The sequence below is a fragment of the Eumetopias jubatus genome, unplaced genomic scaffold, assembly GCF_037043125.1.
Source record: "Eumetopias jubatus isolate StellerSeaLion01/CBP00866 unplaced genomic scaffold, mEumJub1_p1.0 scaffold_2, whole genome shotgun sequence".
NCBI classification, from domain to species: domain Eukaryota; kingdom Metazoa; phylum Chordata; class Mammalia; order Carnivora; family Otariidae; genus Eumetopias; species Eumetopias jubatus.
Genome location: NW_028274808.1, coordinates 159,174,253 through 159,199,456, shown reverse-complemented (window position 1 = coordinate 159,199,456; position 25,204 = coordinate 159,174,253). Strand labels below are relative to the sequence as shown.

The 25,204-nt window shown below is 40.3% G+C and overlaps 1 protein-coding gene across 2 annotated transcripts in view; it reads right to left on the bottom strand.

The window, feature by feature from the left end:
• The window catches only part of KDR (kinase insert domain receptor), a 43,849-nt gene extending 28,038 nt beyond the window's left edge, over positions 1-15,811 (bottom strand). Inside the window, exons 1-9 of one of the 2 annotated variants that reach the window (XM_028100641.2) lie at positions 15,730-15,811; positions 11,479-11,572; positions 9,300-9,496; positions 5,559-5,689; positions 5,162-5,330; positions 4,437-4,576; positions 3,600-3,777; positions 2,070-2,184; positions 1,819-1,982 (exon numbers count right to left, since the gene is read on the bottom strand). In XM_028100641.2, coding sequence (XP_027956442.1) covers positions 1,819-1,982; positions 2,070-2,184; positions 3,600-3,777; positions 4,437-4,576; positions 5,162-5,330; positions 5,559-5,689; positions 9,300-9,496; positions 11,479-11,572; positions 15,730-15,796 — 1,255 coding nt within the window. In that variant the 5' untranslated portion in view covers positions 15,797-15,811. The remainder of the gene's footprint in view (positions 1-1,818; positions 1,983-2,069; positions 2,185-3,599; positions 3,778-4,436; positions 4,577-5,161; positions 5,331-5,558; positions 5,690-9,299; positions 9,497-11,478; positions 11,573-15,729) is intronic. The other variant, XM_088020860.1, reaches the window with a different exon arrangement.
• Positions 15,812-25,204: the final 9,393 nt, after the last annotated feature.

The window sequence follows — 25,204 nt, the reverse complement described above, 5'->3', positions numbered from 1 at the left end:
GTCAATCCGCTTTGAGGAACAGAAAGTGGAAGTTTTCATCAACTGAAGCCTATGCTTCTATAAGCATATGATTTTGCCCTCCTTTTGTTTTTCAAAGAACATCTAGACTTGGACACGGGAGATGTGACTTCTAGGGATAACCATCATCCCCATAAGTGGAGGACTGTGTGCAAGTCTGGCCACCCTCTGCCTCAGTTTTTCTTGGTCTACATGATAAGGATAACTCTCCCTGTGCTCCCAATCTCAAAAGACCAGAAAGAAAGAAAATTATTGTGACTAGCACAGCAAATACGTTCATGATGTGCAAGCCATTGTTCTAAGTGTTCTGCATAGATTAATTCACCTAATCACACATGAGAAAAATGAAACAGAAACATTAAATGACTTGCCCAAGGTAACCCACCTCTCTTCCTTCTCCCTCTACTTCCTCCGCTCCCTTCCTTCCTTCCTCCCTCCCGCTCTCCCTCCCTCCCTGCCATTTCTTCCTTCCCCCTCCCCCTCTTTCTCACCCTTTTATTCTCACTTTCCTTTTTTGGTTCCAAAGTCATTAATGCAAAACTATTCCCCCATCACTATCAACTTAAAGCTTCAAATTATACTCTCAAATTTTGACTTTTTCATGTTTATTTTATATAGCAGGGTAAATGTTAGGGTGAATCAAATGTGTAGTAGTAACTTCATGAATTCTTGAGATGGGGTTATTCACTGTCCGTTTTTACATCTTTATTTTGTGTTCATTTTCTTCTCCCTACCCTACTTATTAGCTTTCCAGCTTCTCGCCATTCCCCAAGGCCCTACTCCTGAGTGGCTTTTGAGTGACACTTTAAAATATTCCCTGAAGCTGATGTCCCAGAAAAGAAAGGAAGCAGAGCTCAGCAGACATACAGAGTGGTGGCAGGATATATGGGGAAACACCTTAATTTACAAAAGAAGATCCCAAAGTTTTCATATGCCATGCCGATAGGGAGAACAAAGAATTCCAACAGAAAAGCACTTCCCAAACTGTTTGGGACAAGAGATTAAATGGATTTCCAGGGTGGGAGGGGGATGCTCTGGTCAAATAACTTTGTCAAACCCTCCATACTCAATGTCTCTTCCCCTGGAGAATGGCAATATATATGAACACGTTAAATCAAGGTCCTGATAAGTCCTGCTATAAAGACACCTGTTGTACATCGGTTTTACATCTCCTTCACTTTCCATGATACCATTTTATTCCCCACCCAGAACACTTTCAGTTTGGAAAAACAACGTTCAAATCATCCTTAAATCATAAACTTAGTATCTTCTCTTCATAGCCTCAGAGTCAGATAGATCCTAGACTCCTGTTTTTTTTTAAAAAAAAAAAATGTTTTTTAAGTTCCAAGAAGCCAACAGTGTCAACCTGCAAAAGCCTTCTGAGTTGGAACCTGCCTGTGCATCAAACTAGCAGCTTCCCACAAAATGCAAAAAGACACTTGCACATTTGCATGCCAGGTGCGCAATTTCACGAGACAAGAGCAAAGGTGGTATGGCAACTGTCCCTGTAGGCATCCTTATTTCACAGCATATAGCCATCAAGTATATCATCTATGTCAATACTGCGTTTGACACCAAACAGTCCATTTACATGGCCCCTGAAGCAAACATGTCCAGAGCGCACCGCCCTGTACTTCATTTCAACTCCACTGATCTGGATCATTTTTATAAATAGAAGCCCATTCATGATGTGAGTGAAGCAAGAGGTGACAAAGGAATGGTGGCCTGGCTGTTTAAGAAGATTTAATCGTACTCTTTATAATCAGTTTGGGGCAGAGAAGGAAAACTGAATAAACTCACCATTCACAACCAGAGATACCACGTGGCTCTGTTTCTCCTTTGACATGGGATTGGTGAGGACAACAGTATAATTTCCTGTATCTTTTTCACTCACTTCCATAATAATCAGTTCCTTCTCCCCTTTTATTGTGTGATTGGACTCAATGGGTCTTCCATTTTTATACCTTGGGGGGGAAAATCCCAGGAATTAGTATAATTTAAGGGTTTTCTTTCAAGTGGAACAACACTTTGCATTTATTTGCAATACTTACCATTTTATTTCAGGGGTAGGGTAAGCAAGGTACTTCACGGGGACTTTAACACGGTCTCCCACTGTGGCTTCCACCGAAGATTCCATGCTACTATCAAAAGCAACAAAAGGTTTTTCTGGAAGAAAATAAAAATAATTATTCTCATAAATGTCAACTTATTATAAATGGTCATTTGGTTTAGTTTTTCATTTCAAGTGAAGTGTCAAAGATCTGGGGAGTCTGAGTTGCCACAGTGCAGGGATTTCCCCACACTTCCTTTCCTTGTCCACAGTCCAGCTTCTCCCACACAACTGGCCTCTGCATTTGCTTTCCTCTCTCTCCAGGTGCACATTGCAAGCCTACTGACTGCTCAAGTCTCAATTCAAGCATTTGCTCCTCTGTGAAGCTTTCTCCAAGTCCTCCAGGGACCTTAGGGTGCTCCTTCTCTGCTCCTATGGCGCCCTATCCCTATCGACTATATGCCCCAGGACTCAGTCCTCAGACGACTTCTCCTTAGCTACACCTTCCTCCAGGCTCAGCCATAAAGTGCCACCCACATTCCTACTAAATTTGTATTTCCTCCCCTGACTTCTCTGGGTTCCAGGTTTATATATAAAATATCTCCACTTGGATGTTTAGTGGGCATGTCCAAATAAACAGACCCAACCCTGTTTCTCCAAGTCTTACTTCCCTGTCAGCCTTCCCTATCTAAGTAAATAAAACCACCATTCACTCACTTGCTCACACTAAAAATTCAAATCATCTTCCATTCTTTTTCTCTTACCCCCTACAGCCATTAAGTCAAAAGGCAGATCCTGCTGGCTCTATCTTCAAAAATGTATCCAGAACCAGATCATTTCTCCAAGCCACTCACCATCTCTCACCTGGATAACAGCAACAAGCCCCCCACTGGACTCCCTACTCCTGTCCTTACTTCCCGAAAGTATTTCTCAAAAAAATACATAGTAATCCTACAAAAACATAGACTGGAGCATGTCCCTCTCTGCTCAAACCCTTCTATGATTTCCCATATTATAAAATCCAAAATCATTACCAAGGCCTGTAAGTTGGGTGCCATATGAATTATCACCTAAACTGAGACATTTATGTGTTATTATGTGACATTAGTGGAAGAGAATAAATAAGAAATTAGGTTATTTGTTCAAAGCCCCACAGATAGTAATTAAATCCAGGCTTCTCCAATTACAAAGCCCATGCTTATTCACACAGACCTCTCGGCCTTGCAATAAAATGAAAATTTAAAAACTATCTTAGATAATAATACTTAGATAATATACTACTAATAATAGCATTAACAACAATCGCAACAAGTAAAATTTAGTGAGGGCTTACTGTATTAGCTCATCTCATTATTAAAGTTGGGATTTGAACCAAGTTGTGCTCTTGACATCTGGGTCATATGGCCTCCCTAGCAGGAGCTCAAAAATGTCTTCTGAATGAACAAAATAGGAATCACTAGCTGACTTAAACTTATTTAAATTATCTCACTTTTCAAGGCACAGCATAATTCCAAAGGAGATCTTAGCTTACCATGGACCCTGACTGATGTGTTGCTCTTCATGGTCATCATCCCACTGGAAGCCTCACAGATATACTGCCCTTGGTCACTCCGGGTTACACCATCTATAGTCAAGGTGCTCAAAAATTTCTTCATCTCACTCCCAGACTGGGTTTTTAGGTCCCGGATAACAAGTTTTTTATGTCGATGCTGAAAAAGAGTTCACTGAACTTTCAAAGTCCACCATAACATTACCTGGTAGCTTCTAGATACACACAAGATCAAGTCTTGGCCCTTGGAGAACACTATTCATGCTAAAAATAAGGGACTTCAGAACATTTCATATCATCTAAGCAACCAATATATTTGGTTTCAGGAGAAATAAATGGAACCAACTGAATTAAGGTTTTTAAAGCCTCACATAGTGGGAATGAGATGGATATGTACTACAGAAACACAAGCAAATATGACCACTGCTTAAGGAGAAGTATGTTTTATGCCACCTCTTGAAGACAAATTCCCTTAAAGGGAAAATATAACAAAGACTTTGGAGCACAGAGAAATAATACAACCTGACAAGATGTAATCACCTAGAGAAAATTCATCTTCACAGCCTGAGAGTAGAAGAGTGGGACCGAGTTCTTGGCATTGCATCTGTTTTCCATGGATGCTATATGTTCTGCAGTTCTTTTAAACTGTGTGTGCATGTATGTGTGTGTGTGTGTGTGTGTGTGTGTGTGTGAAAGAGAGAGAGAGAGTTAAGGCCCTTACATTTTATCTGGCCAGAGAGTTCCCTATCTCTTAAGCCAATTCCATTGGGGCTTATTATCAAAGTATTGAGAGGTCTGGCTTTGAATTGCTAGTGTTACCTTCAAAGAAGGATATTCCCAGTTGAAGTCAATCCCCACATTTAGTTCAGTCCTTGCTGTACAATTTAAGACAAGCCTCTCTCCAACAGACAGCTCAACTTCGAGAGGGGGGCTGACAACCACATCATAAATCTTGTACCCTGGAGCAAGTAAATTGAAAATACAGAGAAAGAGAGAGAAAACAAATCTATAACTTTGCATGGATTTTTTCGAAAATGATGCAATTTCAAAATGTGCCACATCATTTTTCCCTGAGTGTCTCACCAATACTTGGTACCTTCCAGCAAAATGGCCTACAGAGACTTACAAAGTAAACCTGCAGGAATCTCAAAGATGTAGCCCAGTGGATAGAAAAGCAGTAAAATTTGAATAGTCAATAGCCAGCAAAGCCAGCCTTAGTAAATTACTGAACTTTCCATAAAATAGGTATAATTAAAAGAACTGATGCCAAGCAATGTTCTGAACATTGAATTTTCCATAAAATATGCTCCGATAATAACACTCTTTTCCGTCCTTGGTTTTGGCAAGAAAAGAGAAAAACTCAATTGCACACAGGTTTATTTGGTAGAGAAGAGCAGATGTAATGAATTGCCCCACACCAGATCTTGAATTAAGATATTTTTCAATATCCTTTGTCCTTCCCCCAACACCTTAATCTCCAGGATCTTAATATAGGAAACCAATATTTAATGTCTGATTTAATGATATGTAAACTGTCCACTTACCTACAACCACAACTATGTACATAATAGACTGGTAACTTTCATCATTAATTTTTGCTTCACAGAAGACCATGCCAGCATAGCTGATCATGTAGCTGGGGATAGTAAAGCCTTTCTTACTGTCCCAGGAAATTCTGTTACCATCAGGAACAAACCTCTTTTCTGGGTACCTCTGGGTAGAAAAAGAAATATCAAATATTGAATAAAGTGCTATCCAAAAGTGAAAACCATGTAAAATGATCACTAAAGAATTTATCACTAAAGAATATAAATTGATTTTATTTGTTGTCATTTTGACCCTTCCCTGAGGATCTTTAAAACACGTGGTTGATATTACATACAGGCTACCCATCTTAACATTATGAAAACATGAGAGATGATTGAAAAAGATGTAACTTACTGCACAAAGTGACACATTGAGGTTGGAAACGGACCCAAGACATGGAATCACCACAGTTTTGTTTTTCTTCTCAGTGATGTACACAACTTCATGTTGGTCGCTAACAGAAGCAATAAATGGAGATCTGTAATCTAAAAGAAAAATTAATTCCCTTAGTTAATGGCATTTACTAGAAAAGTTGATCTTGTTTCCAGTTCATAAACTCTAACCAGAGAAGCAAATGATTGAGAATGACATTTCACACCAGGCAAAGGGATCCACAGGTTGGTCTGCTAGTAGATATCTGGCTCCAAAGATATGCTGCAGAAAGGGTGTGTTGTGTGTGTGTGTGTGTGTGTGTGTGTGTGTGTGTGTGTGTGTGTGTGTGTGTGAAAAAATCTGAAAGAAAATTCCTAGAATGAAATCGACTCCTTTCACTAGGATCATCAACAAGTAGAGTATATTTTATAGGTTCTGCATTTAAACAGATGGATCGTTATAATTTTTTTCAAAATGAAGGAGCATACTTAATTTTTCATATCATTTTCATATACACATATACATTCTTCATAGATACTAAATACTTTTCTTTTTTTTTTTTTTGTCTTGAGGTCTTTTATTTTCTTTACATTTATCATGCCATGAATTCATAGGGAATGGGTTCCAGCAGTTCAGGCTCCTTTCCATTAGCTCTCACAAAGTGTGCTTCTCTGGGTGGGGCAGGCTGGCGCTTCAGTTGAACCCAGGTACCTTTCTCTTTGGCTTCCTTCTTTTTCTGATCATTTTCCTTCACACGCTTCAGGAAGCTGTCTCGGCTCTTTGAGTGTTTAATATGCTCAATGCGTACGTTAATTCTCTTGGCAAGAATCTTGCCCTTAACTTGTTTGTTTACAACAATGCCAACAGCATGCTGAGTAACATTGTAGACTCTTCCAGTTTTGCCATGGTAACATTTGTGGGGCATTCCTTTTTGAACAGTGCCCATTCCCTTGATGTCCACAATATCACCTTTCTTATAGATTCGCATGTATGTAGCCAAAGGAACAACTCCATGTTTTCTAAAAGGTCTAGAGAACATATAGCGGGTACCTCTCCTCTTTCCCTTTGTGTTGGTCATTTTGGCAAATTACTGGAAGATGGCGGTTCCGGATACTAAATACTTTTCAAGTACATAAATGTTTAAGTAATTTTTTAAATTTTAAATTAATTTTAAAGTTAAATCTGTACTTTACCTACTGAATTTTATTGATGCTTTAAAAAAGTATATTCTCTCTTTAGGCAAATAATGTCCAAGGGTCATGAAAATAAACTAATGGATTCCAAAGGATCTTTAAAATAAGCAGAAAATAACAACTTTCTGATTTAATTATTCAAGAGAAAAATTCATGTGGGTATTTTAAGGTTGTGAACACTAGATATGAGATTCTTTATAAAATAATGTTCAGTGGTTATTTAGTTCAGTCTAAAATTCAGCAATCATTAATATCTTCAATGATTAAAAACTCAAAAACCACCATGGCAAAAAGCGAGAAGAACAAAAAAGAGATTTTAATGTCATTCTAACATTGTTCCTACAATGTGAATACACCGCTGGGAAAATAGTCTACTCCCCAGAGATAGAGTCGCCATAGTGTGAAGTTGTACTTGAAATCTCACAGAGATAATGGCTCAGACTGCTATGCCCAACACACCTGATCGAGCATTTCCAGAGCTCTTCAGGATGGCTGGTCCAAGTAAACAAAGAGTTAATTAAACCAAGGGGAGAAAGGCAGATAATTCCCTGCAACAGCAGAAGTTTGATTTCCTTCCCAGCTGGAAAGCACAGAAAGGCAGCCAATCCAGCCCACCACATGTCATAGCCATTATCTTATGAGGCCAAGACCCACTTCCTGGCTCCATCCATTGCTGGAGGCAATGGGGTCAGAAGACTAAGGAAGCCAGGTAGGGACCAGAGGGGACATTAAAGGGCCGTCCATAGGGAATACTTCAGTGCTTTCTTTCTCAGTGTTAAAATCTTGGACAGCTCACCTCCTAGAACATTAGGCTTAGACAAGAAGCAGAATTTAATGGTATACCCAAAGACAGGCAATGTACAAATAAACAGTGCCTGGGATTGCTACTTCTGAATATTACCTACCTTTCATCCACGTACTGTGAAATATTACCAAGCTTGCTTCCAACAAGTCTTTGGAAGCTAAGTTAACCCCTTACGTAAGACTAAAGCTATTCAGTAAATCAATTCTATTTCAGTCTTCCAAAAAAAGGAAATAAACAAAAGAAACCCAAACAACCACCCATCCTCTCAAAATAAAATATTTACTGTAACTCATGAAATGGATTTTCACATGTCTCCAGGTTTCCTGACTTGGGGAGAAGGAAATAACGAGATATTACGGGAGAGGTTCATCTTGTAGTATTTCCAGACAGGCTAAAAGCAGGAAATCCTTGCAATCTTCTGAGAAAGCCTGATCTCCTAAGACTGCCAGATCAAAAGGAGCCAGAAATTCTCCAAGATCTGAGCCTTGTCTCTTTCAAATTCTGCAGAGGAAGGAGAAGGGCACAGAATTCTATCTTGGACTGTGCTCACCCTAGGCAAAAATAATTCTCAATATTGTGCAGTCCAGGAATGACATACGTTATTTTGATGTAGTCTCCATTTCCCACTGCACTGGCCATATTGCACTATTGAAATGTAAATGGAGATATGCAAGTGTATTTCCCAAAGCTAATGAAATTCCCATTCTATAAAAGATGTTTCTGGAAAAAAGTCTAAGCCATCTTCACCTGCCTCAAATCCTCCAGGATATAAATATATATATATATACACAAATATATATATATATTTGTGTATATATATATATACAAATGAACAAATAAAATGTCTAAACAGCTCAATTTCACTGAAAAGAAAAATATTTAGTATATCCAAGAAAAGTACTATACAACACTAACATTCCCCAAAATTGTCTGACAGAATTATAACTATCATCAGTTAAGTCAGGTTTCCACATGAAAATTAAGATAGTATAAGATTTTTGAAACTCAAAAGAAAAAATAATTTATATTATAAATACTAAATACATGTAACATTGTGTTTTATTCTACATGGATGTTAAATTGACCTCCATGGTGTCAATCCCAAATTGCAAACTCTGGAAAGATGTTGTGTATCATCCAAGATCTTGGACCACACAAGCAAAGGAAAGAAATACTGTCCTCAAAAAGCCCTTTGAGGTAGTATCTTCATTTGCACAAGAAGATGGAAATTGTTTTTCACAAAGTATAAGTCGGAAAAGAAAAGTTCTCATGTACATAAAAGCTCCAGAGCCCTTGGCTGTTTCCCTGCGCATTCTTGAGAAAATCTCCTACCCTGTTGTAGATAACCTATCTCTCCACAGAAACCTCTCCATAACGCACCCCTGAACCCTCCTTTTCAAGGATTTCAGGTTCTTTTTCTCAAATACCAGAAGGCTCTTTATAAATCCCTATAGCCAATTGTGAATGCAGATTTCCCTTAGAAACAAAGAGCAGAAGCCCACTAACTGGGCAAAAGAGATGTAACAGGGCCCATGTTCCAGAACAAATCAATGAGTCTTATTCTCAGAGGAAACCTTGAGAGAGAAGAAATTTGTGTATTCCTGTTGGCAAAAAGCCTTTGGAGCAAGCCTTTTGTCGTACTCCATTGTACTTGATTCTTCTCTGCCTATCGTGTTTTATACCCGGTAAATCAGCTTGGGAAATGAATGCCATGTAACTACTTACCTTGAACGTAGACATAAATGACCGAGGCCATTTCAGTGTCCCGGTAGAAGCACTTGTAGGCTCCGGTATCATTTCCAATCACTTTCGGAATCGTGAGCATCTTACAGAAGAGGCTGTCCCTGCACTCGGTCACCTCCACTCTTTTCTCAGAGCCACTCTGATTATTGGGCCAGAGCCAGTCCAAGTCCCTCCGCCCCCTGAAAAATTAATTCCAGGGAAGTGATCATGGGAAATACCACACTATGAGGCTGTTTCTAAGAAAACAGAAGGTTTGTTTCTCAAACTTATATAAACTCAACAGACAGATTCACAGCCTTCTACCAACAATGACAGGCTGAATGCACAAATGACAAAAAGCCCTAAACTCAGCTTTGGACACCACTGATAAGGATTCCTGAGTTTTCTATTAATTAACTCATTCACTCAACAAATGTTTCTTAAGCAGGTGCTATATGCCAAGTGTTGTTAAAGTCCGGGGATACAGCAGTGAACAAATCAGACAAAAATCAATGCCTTTATGGAACTTGTCTAGTTAGAGGAAACAGGCAATGAAATAGTAAGTAAACGTCAACAAAGCTGAATTTTTTTTTAAAGTAAGTAAAATATGTAGTGTAAGTAAAATGTAAGGTGGTGGTAAGTACTGTGGAGAAAACATAGAATATACAAAGAGTAAAGAGTTCTGGTGGGAGGGGGCTTGATGAAGCCATATGAATATAAGGAGGAACAGTGTTCCAGGCAGAGGGAACAGAAAACGTAAAGGTCTTGGGGCAGGAGTATTTGGAGTATCAGGGGAATGGCATGGAAGCCAGAGTAGTCAGGTAACAGTGGGCAGGCAGGACAATAAGAAGTGAGGTTCAGAAGGAAGACGGTGTAACTGTCTAAGAGCCTCATTGGACCTTATACAGACTGCATTCAAACAAAGATTACTTTCATTGCAGCATTTCTGGGCAAAGCCTTAAGAAAGATAGTCCACATCAAAGAGAATGTAACATCATTGATTCTTCTTTCAAAGAATTTGAAATTTACATGAAGTTGCAGCTACATTAGTGAAGTTACTTTAACATACTCCATGGCTTTTTCAGGACATAAGAAATTCTTTTGAATGAGTTTTAAAAGCGAGTATGGAATCTTTGAGGATTTTAAATAGCCTCTGTTATTGAGGAAGGGTAAGAGGAAAATCCACTAAGAAATGTGTCTTCTCATAGCAAAGCTGGAGAAATAGCACGGTTACTATGTCTTCTCCCAAGGGCTCTATATTGGTTACCTACCTTAGATAAGGGGATGAGAGTATCCTTCACAGTCTACAGTCTAAAATAGATCTGCGTTGTGATGAACATTGGTGTTCATCAAGTGTAAACAATGGCAGTAAGCTGCCCAAGGTTCTTTGTGGACCCCTGGCTCTCTTCTCAGAGGGCAACATCACCTCCACCCATCTCTCCACACCTCTGCCAAAGACACACTGCGACGTTCCTGAGAAGCCTCCGGGTCACTGCATTAAACCCTAAGGTCTTCTACCTTTCCTTTTGTGGTTGGAGCTACGAGACAAAATCTAAATACATCTTCTTCCTTTCAAAGAACCTGGTTTCCCCAGTTAGCAAAAAACAGTAGCATGACTTCTTGCTAGCAAATGAGAAGAGAGGCATTCCAGAACATCAAGCCAAAGCATGAAGTCCATTACCTGTGCAGAACATGCACTCAGTAATATTAATGGCTAAATATTAAACTGCTACTACAGTCATAATTTTATCATAAAATAAAATTCCTGGCAAGGGCTAAACAAATGTCCAAGAGCCATTCTGAATATAATAAATATGGCCCCAAACCCCTTCAACTCCATCCCTTAAGGGTAAGAGGGTAAGTCCTTAATTTCACTTATTTATTCAATATTTATTGAATGTCTACTATTTACTATGTGCCAGGTGCTGTACTGTGTGCATGTGTGCATGTGTGTGTGCGTTGTGTGTGTTGGCAGAGAATAGCAGGAAAAAAATTCCAGAAAAATAATACAAAATTTTGGGGAGAAGAGCTTTCTAATTTTTCATTATTAAATCATTTATTAGAAACCTCACTACTTACAATTACTACAACTCTATTACAGTTCTGCTATGTAAATTATTTTTCCCTCAATAAACAATGAGTTACTTAACCTAGGAAATCTGAATCTAAAATGAATCCTTACCTGCAAGTAATCTGAAGAGTTGTATTAGCCATAATTGTAAGTATGTCTTTTTGTATGCTGAGTCTGGGTGGATCAAGGGAAACACTAGGCAAACCTAGAAACAAATTAAATAAATGACTATAGTTGCCACTGAGTCAGACCCAATAGGAAACACCTTCCATAAACAATGCACACTCTATACTTTAAAAGGCCTCTTCAGCAATTCATTGTGTAAAACTGTGAATTTACTTTTCACCATTCCCAGTAAAAGTTCACAAACTGTGTCATAACAGGAAGAATGGGCAGATGGTCATAAACCAACACAAAAGTTCTGCAATTCATGGAGCTAGGGTGGAGTTCCTGTTTTCCTGCATTGCCAACTTCAAGGTCTTACAAAAGGATATAGGACATTGAAACCAAATGAACCTTCAGCTGATGATCTCACTCCCTTGGGAACGGACCCACTGACATTTCTTATAAAGCATAGGATGTACACAGTTGACTAAACTGCTGATTAATGAATACTACCAAGAGAGATTTCTATACAATTCATCTATGTACCCTGAAGGGGAGAGGAGTGCCCATGACATTGTCTCATTTTCCTTTATCAATTTTCTACTGCACTTCCTCTGGTAACTGAACTGCCAAAGTTGGAAGACTGTACATTAAAACCAGGTGAGAGGAATTGAGGGGAAAAAAAAAATTTGCCAGTGTCCATATAATACACCTATTAATACAATTTTCCTTAGAGAATGTAACTAAAAAAGTGTAGTGCTAATGAATTACAATTGGGGAATCTCAACTTATTAATCAAAGCTCTGAGCTCTTCCTGATACCAAGTTTACAATACAAGAAGGCTGTATTTACCTAAAAATACCACTGGACAGATTCCTCACCATGGATCACTCCACAGCAAGAAAACAGAGTGCTCTGTGAACTAAATGCGAAGAGCTAGTAAGTGATGGAAAACTATCAAAGAAAAAAAACCGGCCACCATGCTAGGGCCTTAACTAATATCCAGATTCCAAAACATCACCTTAAAAAGTGATGGATGTTGGGTAAGCACCCAAGCTTAATATGATCTTTAACTCACATCAACTAAGAACAAAAGCCTCTCTACCCAAAGAAAATGAAAACACTAATTCAAAAAGATACATGCACTGCTGTGTTTATTGCAGCATTATTTACATTAGCCAAGATATGGAAGTAACCCAGTGTCCATCAATAGATGAGTGGATAAAGAAGATGCAGATGCCATGGAGTATTACTCAGCCATAAAAAAGAATGAAACCTTGCCATTTTGCAACTACATGGATGGAGCTAGAGAGTATTATTCTAAACGAAGTCAGAGAAAAACAAATACCAAAGATTTCACTCATTTGTGGAATTTAAGAAACAAAACAAATAAAAAAATAGACTCTTAAATATAGAGAACAAGCTGATGGTTACCGGAGAGGAGGTGGGGGGGGTGGGCGATATAGGTGATGGGGATTAAGAGTACACTTATCATGATGAGCACTGAGTCATGTACAGAACTGATGAATCACTATATTGTAGACCTGAAAATAATATAACACTGTATGTTAATTATACTAGAATTTTAAAAATAAGTAAATAAAATTTTCTTAAAAAAGAACCACTGACTCTCGAGGCCGAAACTGGCACTAATCTTGTTGGGTAAATAAGACAGTATTAACAGATATGAAAAAGTATGAGTAAAGAGAGTGAGCAAATATCCAGTGCAAATATCCAGTACACTGAATCTGTGGACCTCAATGTGAATAGCTGCAGGCAAAAATGAACAGCTCAATCACCCATATTTCTATACACTCACCCAGATGTGCAAAAGAGGTTGCTGACACAACTGTAGATTTGTTGATCAGTATCATAGTTTTTTTTAAAAAACCTAGAAATTAAGTTATATCAATAAATCTCAGAAACTAATTGATATGGGTACTGATTTGTGTTTGGACTAGTAATTCTTAAACTTTAGGATGTGTAAGATATCCCTAGCCCTACAAATCTGCATTTTCACAAGCACTTCAGATGACTCGATTACACATGCCCTATGGGAGACTCTTGGACAGCTATTGATCTGGCTTATCATGTTCAGTTAATTAGCATAGCCCTTTTCAATACGGAAGGAAATACTGCCCCCAAAGTAGACAAACAATGAAGCAAAGTTTTTAAAAATAGAAAAACCTTCCAACAACGGAGTCTCACTTTAAGAAAAGGAAAATGAAAACAACTCATTTGGATGAGTACAAGTATCAAACTTGGCTGAGAAACACTAGGTTGAGAAATATGTTGAAAACAGTAACTTAACACAATGTGTACAATCATCCAAATGAGAAAGAACCCATTATTTGGGCACATTTATGTGAGGAAAAAAAAAATGGTAGTAAAGGCAAAGCTCTAAATAAGCCATGTTCGTTCTGCCACCAAAATAAGAGGTTCTTGAAGATCTCTCATAAATTATTGTCACAGATTATCTCACACTCTAGGTACACTTTCTTATGTTAAAAAATTAATTAAAGATATGTTCTCCATTCATAGGAAGCTAAGAAAATACCATACTATTCAACAAAAATCTTTTCAACAAGGCTATATCAATAATGATAACTTCAAATTCGTATCTGTAGACCAACCAACATTCAATTTTGTTTTGCTCCATTAAGCTTCATTCATTTTTATTGGCAAGTTTAAGTTCTACTCTTCAGAAAATTATAAAGAAATAACTATAAGAAGTACATATGCTGCTACTCAATAAAAAGCCCTTCTATGTTCAAATCCCCTAACCAAAATTAATTAATTTGTGCGCTATTACCCTTCCAGCTCAAAGACAGGAAGGAAAAACAACAGTGCCTCTGTCTCTAGAATTTGATGGCACCAATTACAGCCCAATCCAATTAAGCAAGTCACACACTCCAAAAGGGCAACCTCATCATTATATTCAGGACAACCCGATTACAGTTACTACTGCTGCGCGATGAAACACCCCAGGCTTAGAAGCAACTCACTTCTTTGTGGGATACAGAACAACCACATGTTCCAGACCATAAAGGGGGAGAGAGAGGTCTTGTCGGGGACAAATGATTGTCCATGGTGGAGCTGGCCTGATGAACCAAGTCATTATTAAGAAAATTTAATAACTATAGACAGATGATCTTGTTACTTTATACGAGTGTCTTTTTTTAAAGACATGTGATTCTTTTATTTCAATATAAGGAATTTTTCCCTGAATTATTTGACTTTTTTTCCCCTCCACCCTCTTCCCTTTCTCACCCTCCAAAGAGTGGAAATCTGGAAATCAGCAAACTGTGGCTACAGAAAAGAGATATGAGAAGGGGGCGTGGGGGCGGGTAAAGCGAAGAAAGACAGACATTTATTGCATCAAGAGCATGTGTGTTCCTAATCCTGAAGAAGACTGAAATTTTAGGTGGTAAGGAAAGCGCGGAGAGGCGCTAAATCTAGCTACCGAGTCCCGCAGAGTAAGTTTTCAGAACGTGAGCTTCTGACCATGCGCTTATCCCAAGGACCAAAGCTTTGAAAGATGTGATTGTTTTACATAAGAAGGTGACTGTTACTTGGAGACATTTTGGGAAGCTGTCACAACCCCGGCTCGGAGCTCAATTTCACCTTCTCTCTGCAAGGACAGCAGCATCCTGCACCAAGGAAGGAAAAAAAGTTTCCCTCCCTGAACTACACCTCATACAGTGGGTGTGTTTGTGGGTTCCAGCCAGAAGGGAACAGCACACCGGGGTCCGCCTGATTCCTGCAGAGGCAGAGCTGAGTGCACGATGCAGGCGATCCGAGCGAACCGGCTGGCTCTCCCTGCAAGGCTTCCTTCCCCGCGCCCGGGCTGAGGATTGTGCGCCCAGCCGGACAAGGTTCCACAGCCTGTTCCTGCCTGCGAGGGCACCTCTTGCCTGCCAGCCTCGGGCGCCTGCCTTCCCACCCCCGCCTCCCCGAGAGCCCGAGGGTGTGTCGCCTCCGCAGGACTCGCTCCAGCCGAGGCCCGGGTCGGAGACCCGAGTCGTGGAAAAGGAACTGGACTCGGGAGACCACCAACTCTCTGGATAATCTTGGGCCAATCAAAGAGCCTCGGTTTCCTCATTGGTAAATGAAAAAACACAAAGTGTCAAGTCACTTTTCATCTTTCCAGCTCTCTGATTCCGAGTTAGATCCGGCCTCCAGGACCTCTCCACATCGCCCCATCTCTCCTCCCGCACCCGACCTCTCCGCTTTCCTTCTAGGGAGTGGGCTCCTTACCCACTGAGGCAGCCCTGGTCTCCACGCAGAGCCACAGAGCGATGGCCAGCAGCGCCTTGCTCTCCATCCCGCACCTCGCGCCGGGCGCAGTGCCCAGGACTCGGGCGCCGGTTCTTTCTCCCTGGGCCAGCCCCGCGAAGAAGGCGCGGAGGTGGAACGAGCGCCGCAGCGCAGGACTGTGGGGCGCAAAGGGGAGGGTGCCCTGACTCCGGCCGCGGCTTGCAGGGGCGTCTGCGAGTGCCGGGAGGAGAGGAAATCCCCGCTGCGCGACAGCTCTGGGCTGGCGGTAGCGCGCAAGTGATGCTCCGCGCGGGCAGAAGAAACCCAACCATCCACCGCCAGCTCTCCCGAGGTCCCGGGACTCAGTGCGGGGTGGGAGCTAGAGGCCGAAACTCTAGAGCTTCGGGGCGGGGCTATGAGGGGCGGGGCCGGGGCGGGGTTTCCCTCTGCCGCCGGCCCCGCCTCTCAGCCGGCTACCGAGCCGGGACCCGCTGCTTCCCCAGCGCACTACATCTCCCTGTCTCCCCGCTTGCCTGGGACCGCATCTGGCTCCGAGTCTCCGGAGGGGGAACATCCCAGGCGCAACAACTCCATTTCTGGTAGAGATGAAATGTAGCCCGTAAGGGCTTCTGAGACACTCCAAGCTTCAGTAGGTTGGGGCCCTCCGAGATGCGGGTGGGGGCTTGGTGGTGCCGAAGGAGGGGACAGCGCGGCGAGCGCAGGCGGACACTGAGCCTTCAGGAGGCGCGCCAAAATTTGCGACCGTCTTCGGCGTCCGCGCGTTCCTGAAGTGGCTGGCGGACAGACGGTGGATCAGCAGCAGGTTGAAGCAACCAGAGAAAAGCGGATACTGAGCCCAGGCGAATGCAGGATCGCAAACCGGCAGTGACTCCAGCCAGTGTTTTGCTTGGCTAGCAAAACTGTGGTTTAAAAATCTGAATCTGAATGCCTTTAGTCAGAATATACACATGCTCAGTTCTCCAAAGTTCCCCCTATTTCCTCTTATACCTGGCAGCTTCAAATGTTTTTAGGTTACCAGCCTAGCCCCCAAAGGCTCTTAAATCTGAGACCCTTTACCGGACTTTCACCAAAAACCTACATCAAGACTCCAGGGGGCTGTAGGTACCCAGGGCTCTAGTGTACCCGCAGCGTGAGAGTCACCTATCCCTGAGTGAGGCTCTCTCCTTGAGAAGGGGCTTTTGTCCACCGTGTTACCTGACAAGGAGCCCCCACCTGACTCTTCCTGGACTTTTGACCAGGCCCCTTTTCAGAACAGAGTTCCCAGCCAAGATACCCTTAGGCCGAGGAGAAGGAGGCAGGCTTCGCTGGAGAAGCAATGAAGCGAATGCTCCCAGACCCCGGGCACCCAGAACACTCCGTACCAAACCTCACAACTATCTCTGCATGTGTAGACTCCTCATGGAGCTGTTTGGGGAATTCAGATTCCTTTAGACATTTTTTTTTCCTTCTTTTCTCTCCATTTCTTCCCACACTTAGAGAGGGACACCAAAAGTCCTTTAATTTCTTTAAATAAGGATCTTGCAGATCTCTCTATCTTAAAGGACCACCACCTTCAGGGAGATGAAGAAGTAGAGTTATTATTTCTGCATCTAGGCCAAACCCCCCTTCCTGAAACACCCAGTGTAAAGTGATGCTTTTCTTCTATGTTTAAAATGTTTGCTGTATTTACTCTTCTACTTTGCCAGGTTGACAATTGAAATACTTTAACTCTGAAATATAATGAATATATGTGCTTAAAACTTTTTTATAATATGAAAAAGTTTTGAATGAAAAGCCCTTCTTCAGCAGAGGCAAGCATTTTCACCTTTCCTCTTTTTTTCCAAGCAAAATTTATGCATGCTGAGGTATAGGAGTATCAGCAAGGTTGGCTTGGGTATCAATACTGTGTGTTGGCTTTTTTCACTTTAACATATAACTTGAGGGGCGCCTGGGTCGCTCATTCGGTTAAGCATCTGCCTTCGACTCAGGTCATGATCCCAGGGGGAGCCTGCTTCTCCCTCTCTCTCTATCCCTCTCCCTGCTCTTTCTCTCTCAAATAAATAAAATCTTTTAGAAAATAAAATATAATATAACTTGAAGATCATTCTACATCAACCTATAAGGCTCCATCTCATTCTTTTTAATAGTGGCATGATGTTCTATGGTAGAGATGTACTAATATTTGACCTAGGAGATAATTATTTGTAAGAGGCACGGGTATCCTTAAAGAAACTCCTCTCTTCCTGCTAGTAAACTTAGCAAGTAAAACAGGACAGGCTGTGGCAAAGCTGGACACAGGGGAAGGGGGGTGGAACCTGGTTTGGAAAGGCCATTTTTCTCCATTTCCATCTCTAAACAATTCTTTTCTCTCAGGCTTATTTACAATTCATGACACTTCCTCTTCCAGGTCTCACTTAGGAAGATAGTGTCTCCTCCGAATGCAAACCAGAACTTGCAGGCCCGTGGTAATAGCCCCTTTAGAAGTCTTGGAGGAAATGATGCGTCTTTGATGGCCACAAGACCAGAATTTGGCAGGGTCTCAATGAAATCAGTCTACCACATTCCCTCCCACACAGTACTTAGAAGTAGCCTTATGTTCATGAAAAATGACAAAGTCTGTTTTTTGAAAAACGTCTGGTCTAGGGGCAACACCCTCCCATTATCTGGCACTATTGGAGTGATTTTGTGAGTTACTCCCGCAGTACAGGTACAACCACGGCCTAGCAAAGTGCTCAAGTGTTCAGTGCTCCAGAGATGGGATTCAGACACATTTGGGGGTGAAGCAGCAAAGAGTGTCACTAAGTGCACAGACTCTGGGGCCACACTAACTGGGCTTAACCCCCAGATCTACCCCTTACTATTCATGTGATCTTGACCCACTTACTGATTGCATACCTATGAGACACAAAAGGTGACAACAGTACCTTCTTCATCGGGTGTTTTTGCAAGAACTAAATGATTTACTGCATGTAATGCATTTAGAATAGGACCCAACAGCTGGTGAGCACAGGCACCTAGCACATAGTAAGCACCTAATACATTGGGAAGCATTCTGCAAGGGTTAGTCATGCTACAGTGTGTGGCCTCCTTTGTACTACAGAGATCTACACTGCAAATAAGGCTTATTCAGTTTTTGAGCACCTACTATGTGCTTGGCACTATAATAGAGGCTGCAGTTACAAAAATGGTGAAAATAAAGGCAATGTGAGCATAAATGAGCAGTCATCATGTAGCTCCATCTAGGGCAACTTTCACCCATCGCAGAGTGCTCTGTATTCCAACTCCTTCTTTGGGTCTTGTGCACACAGAATATACCTTGTTCATATCACCAAAGCACACTACATAAATTATATTCCGTGATGCAAAATTTGGCTCCATCACCACAAGCATTTTGGACTTCGTATGTGAAAAAGTAAAAATGAAGACTACCAAAAATTTAATAATTGTGGAAGTTGGATGTTGAGTATATATGGGTTCATTTTACTATTCTTTACTTTTACATGTTTAAAATTTTCCACGCTAAAAAAATTTTAAGTAACTATAACCAAAGTGATGCCTGATCTAGTATACCATCACTAACTTTTCCACTGTCAGTATCTTGACATTACCTCTGGGAAATGGTTGAAGCAAAGAGGCAGATGGATGAGAATTTGCACATTTTATTTCATATATTTCTATAATACTTAATCAAAAGAAGAAAGTGTTGCTTTTACAAATAAAAAAATATAAAGATCAACTCTCTCTTCTAGTGGCTGTTGTATTTTCAAATACTGCCATTTGTTGATTACATATTTGCATATTTTCTCATGTTTACTTCTTTTGTTTCCAATATTTGTTTATGCTGTAACTTACAAGAGCCTGTGACTTGCCAGATGTTGGCTTGATTTCATAGCACACCTGTACCCACAACTATCATGCCATGGGAAATTATGAGCATACCCTTCATCTCTCCTTCACCTTCCTTCCACACCCACATTTATTTCACTGTCTGTGTGATTTATTTTTTTAACTTAAACTCAAAATATATTTATATATTCAAGGGGAAAAAAGGCTAGGTCACCACCAAGCGAGGCTTGACTTGCATGTTTCTATTAGTGGTTGGTTTTATTCATAAAATCTTACATCCTAATAAATACAAAAAAACTCCTCAACCTTTTTGTGAAACAGATGAAACAGAATTTCATTACTTGTCACCCACAAAGGAAAAATCCCAGTTACTTTAAATAGGTATGTCTATGTGCCCTCCCTAAACTATCCCATATAGTTTCTTGTTATATCTCACATAGGATAAATACAACAATTTTTAAATGTGGAAAGCAAGCAGGGAATTTAAATAATCAACTGAAAATTCACACAGCACCAGAAAAGGATGTTAGAAAATAATAAAAGTAGCCAACACTCATCGAACACATCCTTTGGGCAGATCCTGTTCTGAATACTTCACTTCATCCCTTGCTTTATCCTTACAACCTCCCATGAGGGCAGTGAGCACTATTAGCAATTCTTAGTGAAGAAGAGAAGTAAAGACAAGAAATTATTTTTAACTTTCATAGTATTCCTTTGCCTTCCTAAAAGTCTTACCAAAAAAGTTGCTTTATCTGTTTGCAAACAATTGATAGTTTTCTCACCATTAGTTAATGACATAATGGAAGTCAAGACACTCTTTATTTTTTAAAGAAGGAGGAGGAGGAGGAGATTTGGGGAGCACTTATTATGTGCCAGGTAGTTTCCTTGAATTATCATATTTTGATGTTCACAATAACCCAATGTAGAAGATACTCATAGTGGCTTGTGGCAAGGGCGGGCGGTGGGGGATGAGATTTAGAAGCTTTAACTTTTCCAAAATCCCACAACAAGTGGTGGAATCAGAATTGAAAGGCAGAGAGGTATTAAACATCTAAGAGAGACCCCTCCAAGCACATAGAGACAGTTTCTTATTGAGGGCTGGTCTCTTTCAAGGGATGAGACTGAGTCAGTCAATGCCACTGGCTTCCTTAGCCTCTCTATGATGATCACTTCCATTTTCCCAAGTAGATAGAAGGCCAAGGGTGACTTGAGAGAATCACTGTGGGACAAACAACTAAGAAAGAGGAAACAAACTGAGGGTTGCTGGAGGGGAGGTGGGTGGAGAGTTGGGGTAACTGGGTGATGGGCATTCAGGAGGGCGTGTGATGTAATGAGCACTGGTTGTTATACACAACTGATGAATAACTGAACTCTGCATCTGAAACTAATGATACACTATATGTTAAGTAATTTAATTTAAATAAAATAAGATACTAAAAAAAAGAAAGATACTTTCTACACAGGAAAAAAAGTGAGCGAAAGGCAGGTAATAAGATCTCCTCTTCACCCACACTGGGAACCCAACCCGAATGGATCTTCACCTTCCACCCAACTTCTGTACCATTGATCTTTTCCTCCAAAGAAAGGTAGTTGTTACCATATACATAATCATTTGTACATTTGGGGCATTTTTCTACCATGGATTTTTTTTTTTTTTGTCCTTTGGTCTCCTGGAAAACTTTTAGTCATCCTTCAATACTGAGTTCAGATGTCCTTCCCAAGTGGTATGTTTTACTTTTTTGTTCCAAGTCTTCTTAAATTGAAATCTTCCCAGAAGAAACAGTCAGGGGTTAAGTCTTACCTGAGCAGGTAGTTGAGTTTAAAAAGATGGTTGTTAAGTTTTAATAAGAATTATTAATAAGAATGTTAAGTTTTAATAAGAATGGTGAAATACATAATGATGATGCTTATTTAATAAAATATATCTTGTATACTATAGACTTAGGGTGACATGTCTAATTAAATAGAGCTATTATCAAAGATACCATAGAGTGCAAATTATACATGCTAGCTATTTATCACGTACATTACATGATCATTCTTAAATTCACATTTAAATAATAGTCATACATTTAATAAATATATCCAGAGCTATACTGAATTTATACTTTATCCTAGACAAATTAATATGAACTCTACGTTATTCACAGAGCTAGGAAATTGCTTTCCTTTTCCTATATACACACAGCACTTATATGATATGATATATCATATATAATATAATCATATGTTTATGTGAATGATTCTCCCTCTAAAGCAAAAATTAGGTCAAGTTCATTTTGTATCCTCAGTGCCTAATATTCCGTGCATATTCACCTCTCAATACATTGATGAATTTCAAATGATTTCTGTCATTTTCCTTTCTGCTGGTCTTTATTTCTCCTTCACCTTTTCCCCCCAGAATCACATGTCTCTTCGGTATCCATCACAGTTATCTTTACAGAGAGCAACTTGTTGAAGTAAAGAGAACTATACAATGGCAACATAGACACAGACAGAATGAAAGGGTTCTTAATTTATTAAGCAGGGGCGATTGGAGTTTTGTTTTTGATTTTAAGTAATGAAGAAAAAGAAAAAAGCATCTATTAGATTTGCATGTGCTATACAAGAAATGAGTGACTTGAAATTCACGTCTGTGCCTTTTGTAGATTGTAACCATTTTCCACTGAATTGAGACCATCTCCCCTTTTAAAAGCTTATCAAAATTTTTCAAGAACTGAATAGTGCTTTTAAAGAAAAAGCCTTTGTTTCCCAGAGAATAGTTGCAAGTCACTCATCCTTCACAGGAAAAATATATACACTTCCAGCTTAGTTGTACAAGTTTTCAGTGTTCACATTTTTACAGAATAAAGTGTTTCCCAGTAATGTTGCTTCACCAGCATTAAGAACTAGTCAATGACAGCAGAAAAGTTTTATGTTCTTTGTATATAAATATAGTCTCCAAAGTTTCCAAAACATTAGTGAGTAGTCCCTTGAGGCACAAATAAAAATTCTCTCTCTGAGCTGCGTTTCTGAATGTTCACTTCTAATACTTCACTACCTTGATGCACATAAAAAAAAAAACAAAAACAAAACACCAAATGAAGCTACTCACCAAGGAAAACTCCACACAGAGGGAAATTTTTAAATAGGATAAAAAATACAACTTCAGATCTAACTGATAATCATCTAAAAATTGGTCAGGCTGGTTATAGGCACATGAAAGGCCATAAGGGAGTCATTTCATGCATCTGACCACATAATATAAATAGAAGTTCCAGATGTGGAGAAAACGAGTCTAGCAACAAAGCAACACATCGAAAATATTAGACATTAGAATGGTCTTTGGACTGTGCACAAAACACTTACATTTCCTTATCCTAAGAAAACTTGACCTTGCTTTTCCCTAAAGCTACTTCGTTGTCTGTGACTTTTACCTTTCCTTCATCATAGAGGTTCTTGAAAGAGCAGAGGCCATCCTCACCTTCTCTCTTCAAGGACAATAGCTTCTTCTCAGTCTTGACTCTGCCAGCATCTCCACAATATCCATCCTGTTGTCCATCCCCTTTTGAAGCTCTGCCTTTGTTTGATGCTCCTAATACCATACACACCTGCCTCTCCAGCCAACGCCCTTCAGAGGCTTGAGCTCCTTTGCTCAATCCTAAACATAGGGAAACTCCACATCCATTTTTGGTCATCATCCTATGTATTTTTCTACAACTTTCTCAGGGATCTCATTCCCTTCATGCCATCAATTACCTTCTTTGTGGGAATCACTTGCAAAATTGTGTTTTCCAGCTCTGATTTCCTGCGGTAGCTCCAGACTCTAATCTCCAACCCTTCCTACAAATCTCTATGTGTATGTTCCACTGATGTCTTAAATTCGAAGTGCCCAAAAACTGAACTCTTCATCACTTCACTCCTACACTGCCTCCTCCAGCCTTCTCAAGAACAAAGTCCTTCTAGACAATTATACTCCATACCTGGTAAGCATGACATTACCCTACCTTTTCCTTTCCACCCAAGTCCAATCTGGTCTACAGTCTTTATATCTTTCATATTATCCACCCCCTATTTTTGTTCATCAGACTGCCCTGATTCATGACCATTTTGCCTTTGTCCTGGAATATTCCAATCCATTCATCACTCTGCCACCAGAGTTATCTTTCTAAAACACAAGGTTCAGCTGTCTTTTATCTTTGACAGTTGGCATTTACACACAGCATAAAGCCCCAAATCCTAAGCCTGGTGTTCAAAGGCTTCATTCTTTGCCTGCTTCCTGTTTTTCTAGGTTACCTTTCTATGTACCACATACATACTGTATATTCCAGCCAGACAGGGTCCACTGACCACTTCCAGAAAATGCCTTATATTTTCTCATTTCCAGGCTTATGCTCAAGGTGTTCTCTTTGCTTGGTATGTACTTTATTCTACTATCTGCCTGTAGGAGGCTGGCATCTCTTCAAAACCAGGCCCCAAGAAGTTTCTTCCATCCCTACCCTTCCTGCCCTGCCCACATGAATTACTGTCTCCCAGACTACAACAGTCAGGATTTCTTGGGTTTTAAGCAACAGAAAAGCCAACTTGAGCTGGCTTAATGTATAGGATCATGTTGCTTTAAGTTATAGACTGGCTTCAGATAGTTTTGTCAAGTCTCAGTGTGTCATCCTGCCATTTTTCTGTGATTTTCTCAATTCTGCTCTCAGGATCTCTTCATAATTGAAAAAAAAATGGTTGTACATCCTCACAATACACTGTCCACAGAAAGAGAAAATTCTTTGCTGGAAACACTTAAGAAATACTGAGGAAGACTCTTTGTCTTCAGCAAAAATCTCCTTGTATCTTATTTGCCTACATCCCTACACCAATTACAGGGGCAGTGTCTTAGCCCATTTAGATTATTATAACAAGAAACCACAGACTGGGTGACTCATAATCAACAGAAATTGATTTCTCCGAGTTCTGGAGGTGGGGAAGTCTGAGATCAAGGTGCCAGCAGGTTTGGTGTCTAGTGAGGGCCACTTCCTGCTTCATAGAAAGCCATCTTCTAGCAATGTCTTCACATGGTGGAAGAGGTTGAGAGGGTCCTCTGTGGTCTTTTTTATAAAAACACTAATCCCATTCATGAGGACTCCACCCTCATGACCTAATAAATCTCCCAGAGACCCCACCTACCAATACCATCAACTTTGGAAGTGAGAATTTCAACCTATGGATCGGGGGTGGGGGGAATAAACATCTCGATCATAGCGGGGAGGAAGGATGCCAATAGGCTTAGATCAATCAGAGTCCATCCTTGCAATTCAGAGTGGGGTTGATAACATCATCAAAAACATATCATTGAAATGGGGAAGGGATTATTTCTCAAAGAAAAATCTGGACGATTTTTTTTAAGTAGGCTCCACACCCAGTTTGGAGGCCAACAGGGGGCCTGAATTCACAACCCTGAGATCAAGACCTGAGCTGATATCAAGAGTCAGAGGCTTAACAAACTGAGCGACTCAGGGGCTCCCTGGAAGATTTTAAGAAAGCAAGGGGAAATGGTTGTTAAGGAGACAACCAACCAATGATCACAATATTCCTCATACTCCAAAAACCCGTTATTCAATATCTGTTGTAGCATATATGATACTCCGCTTTACATCAGATT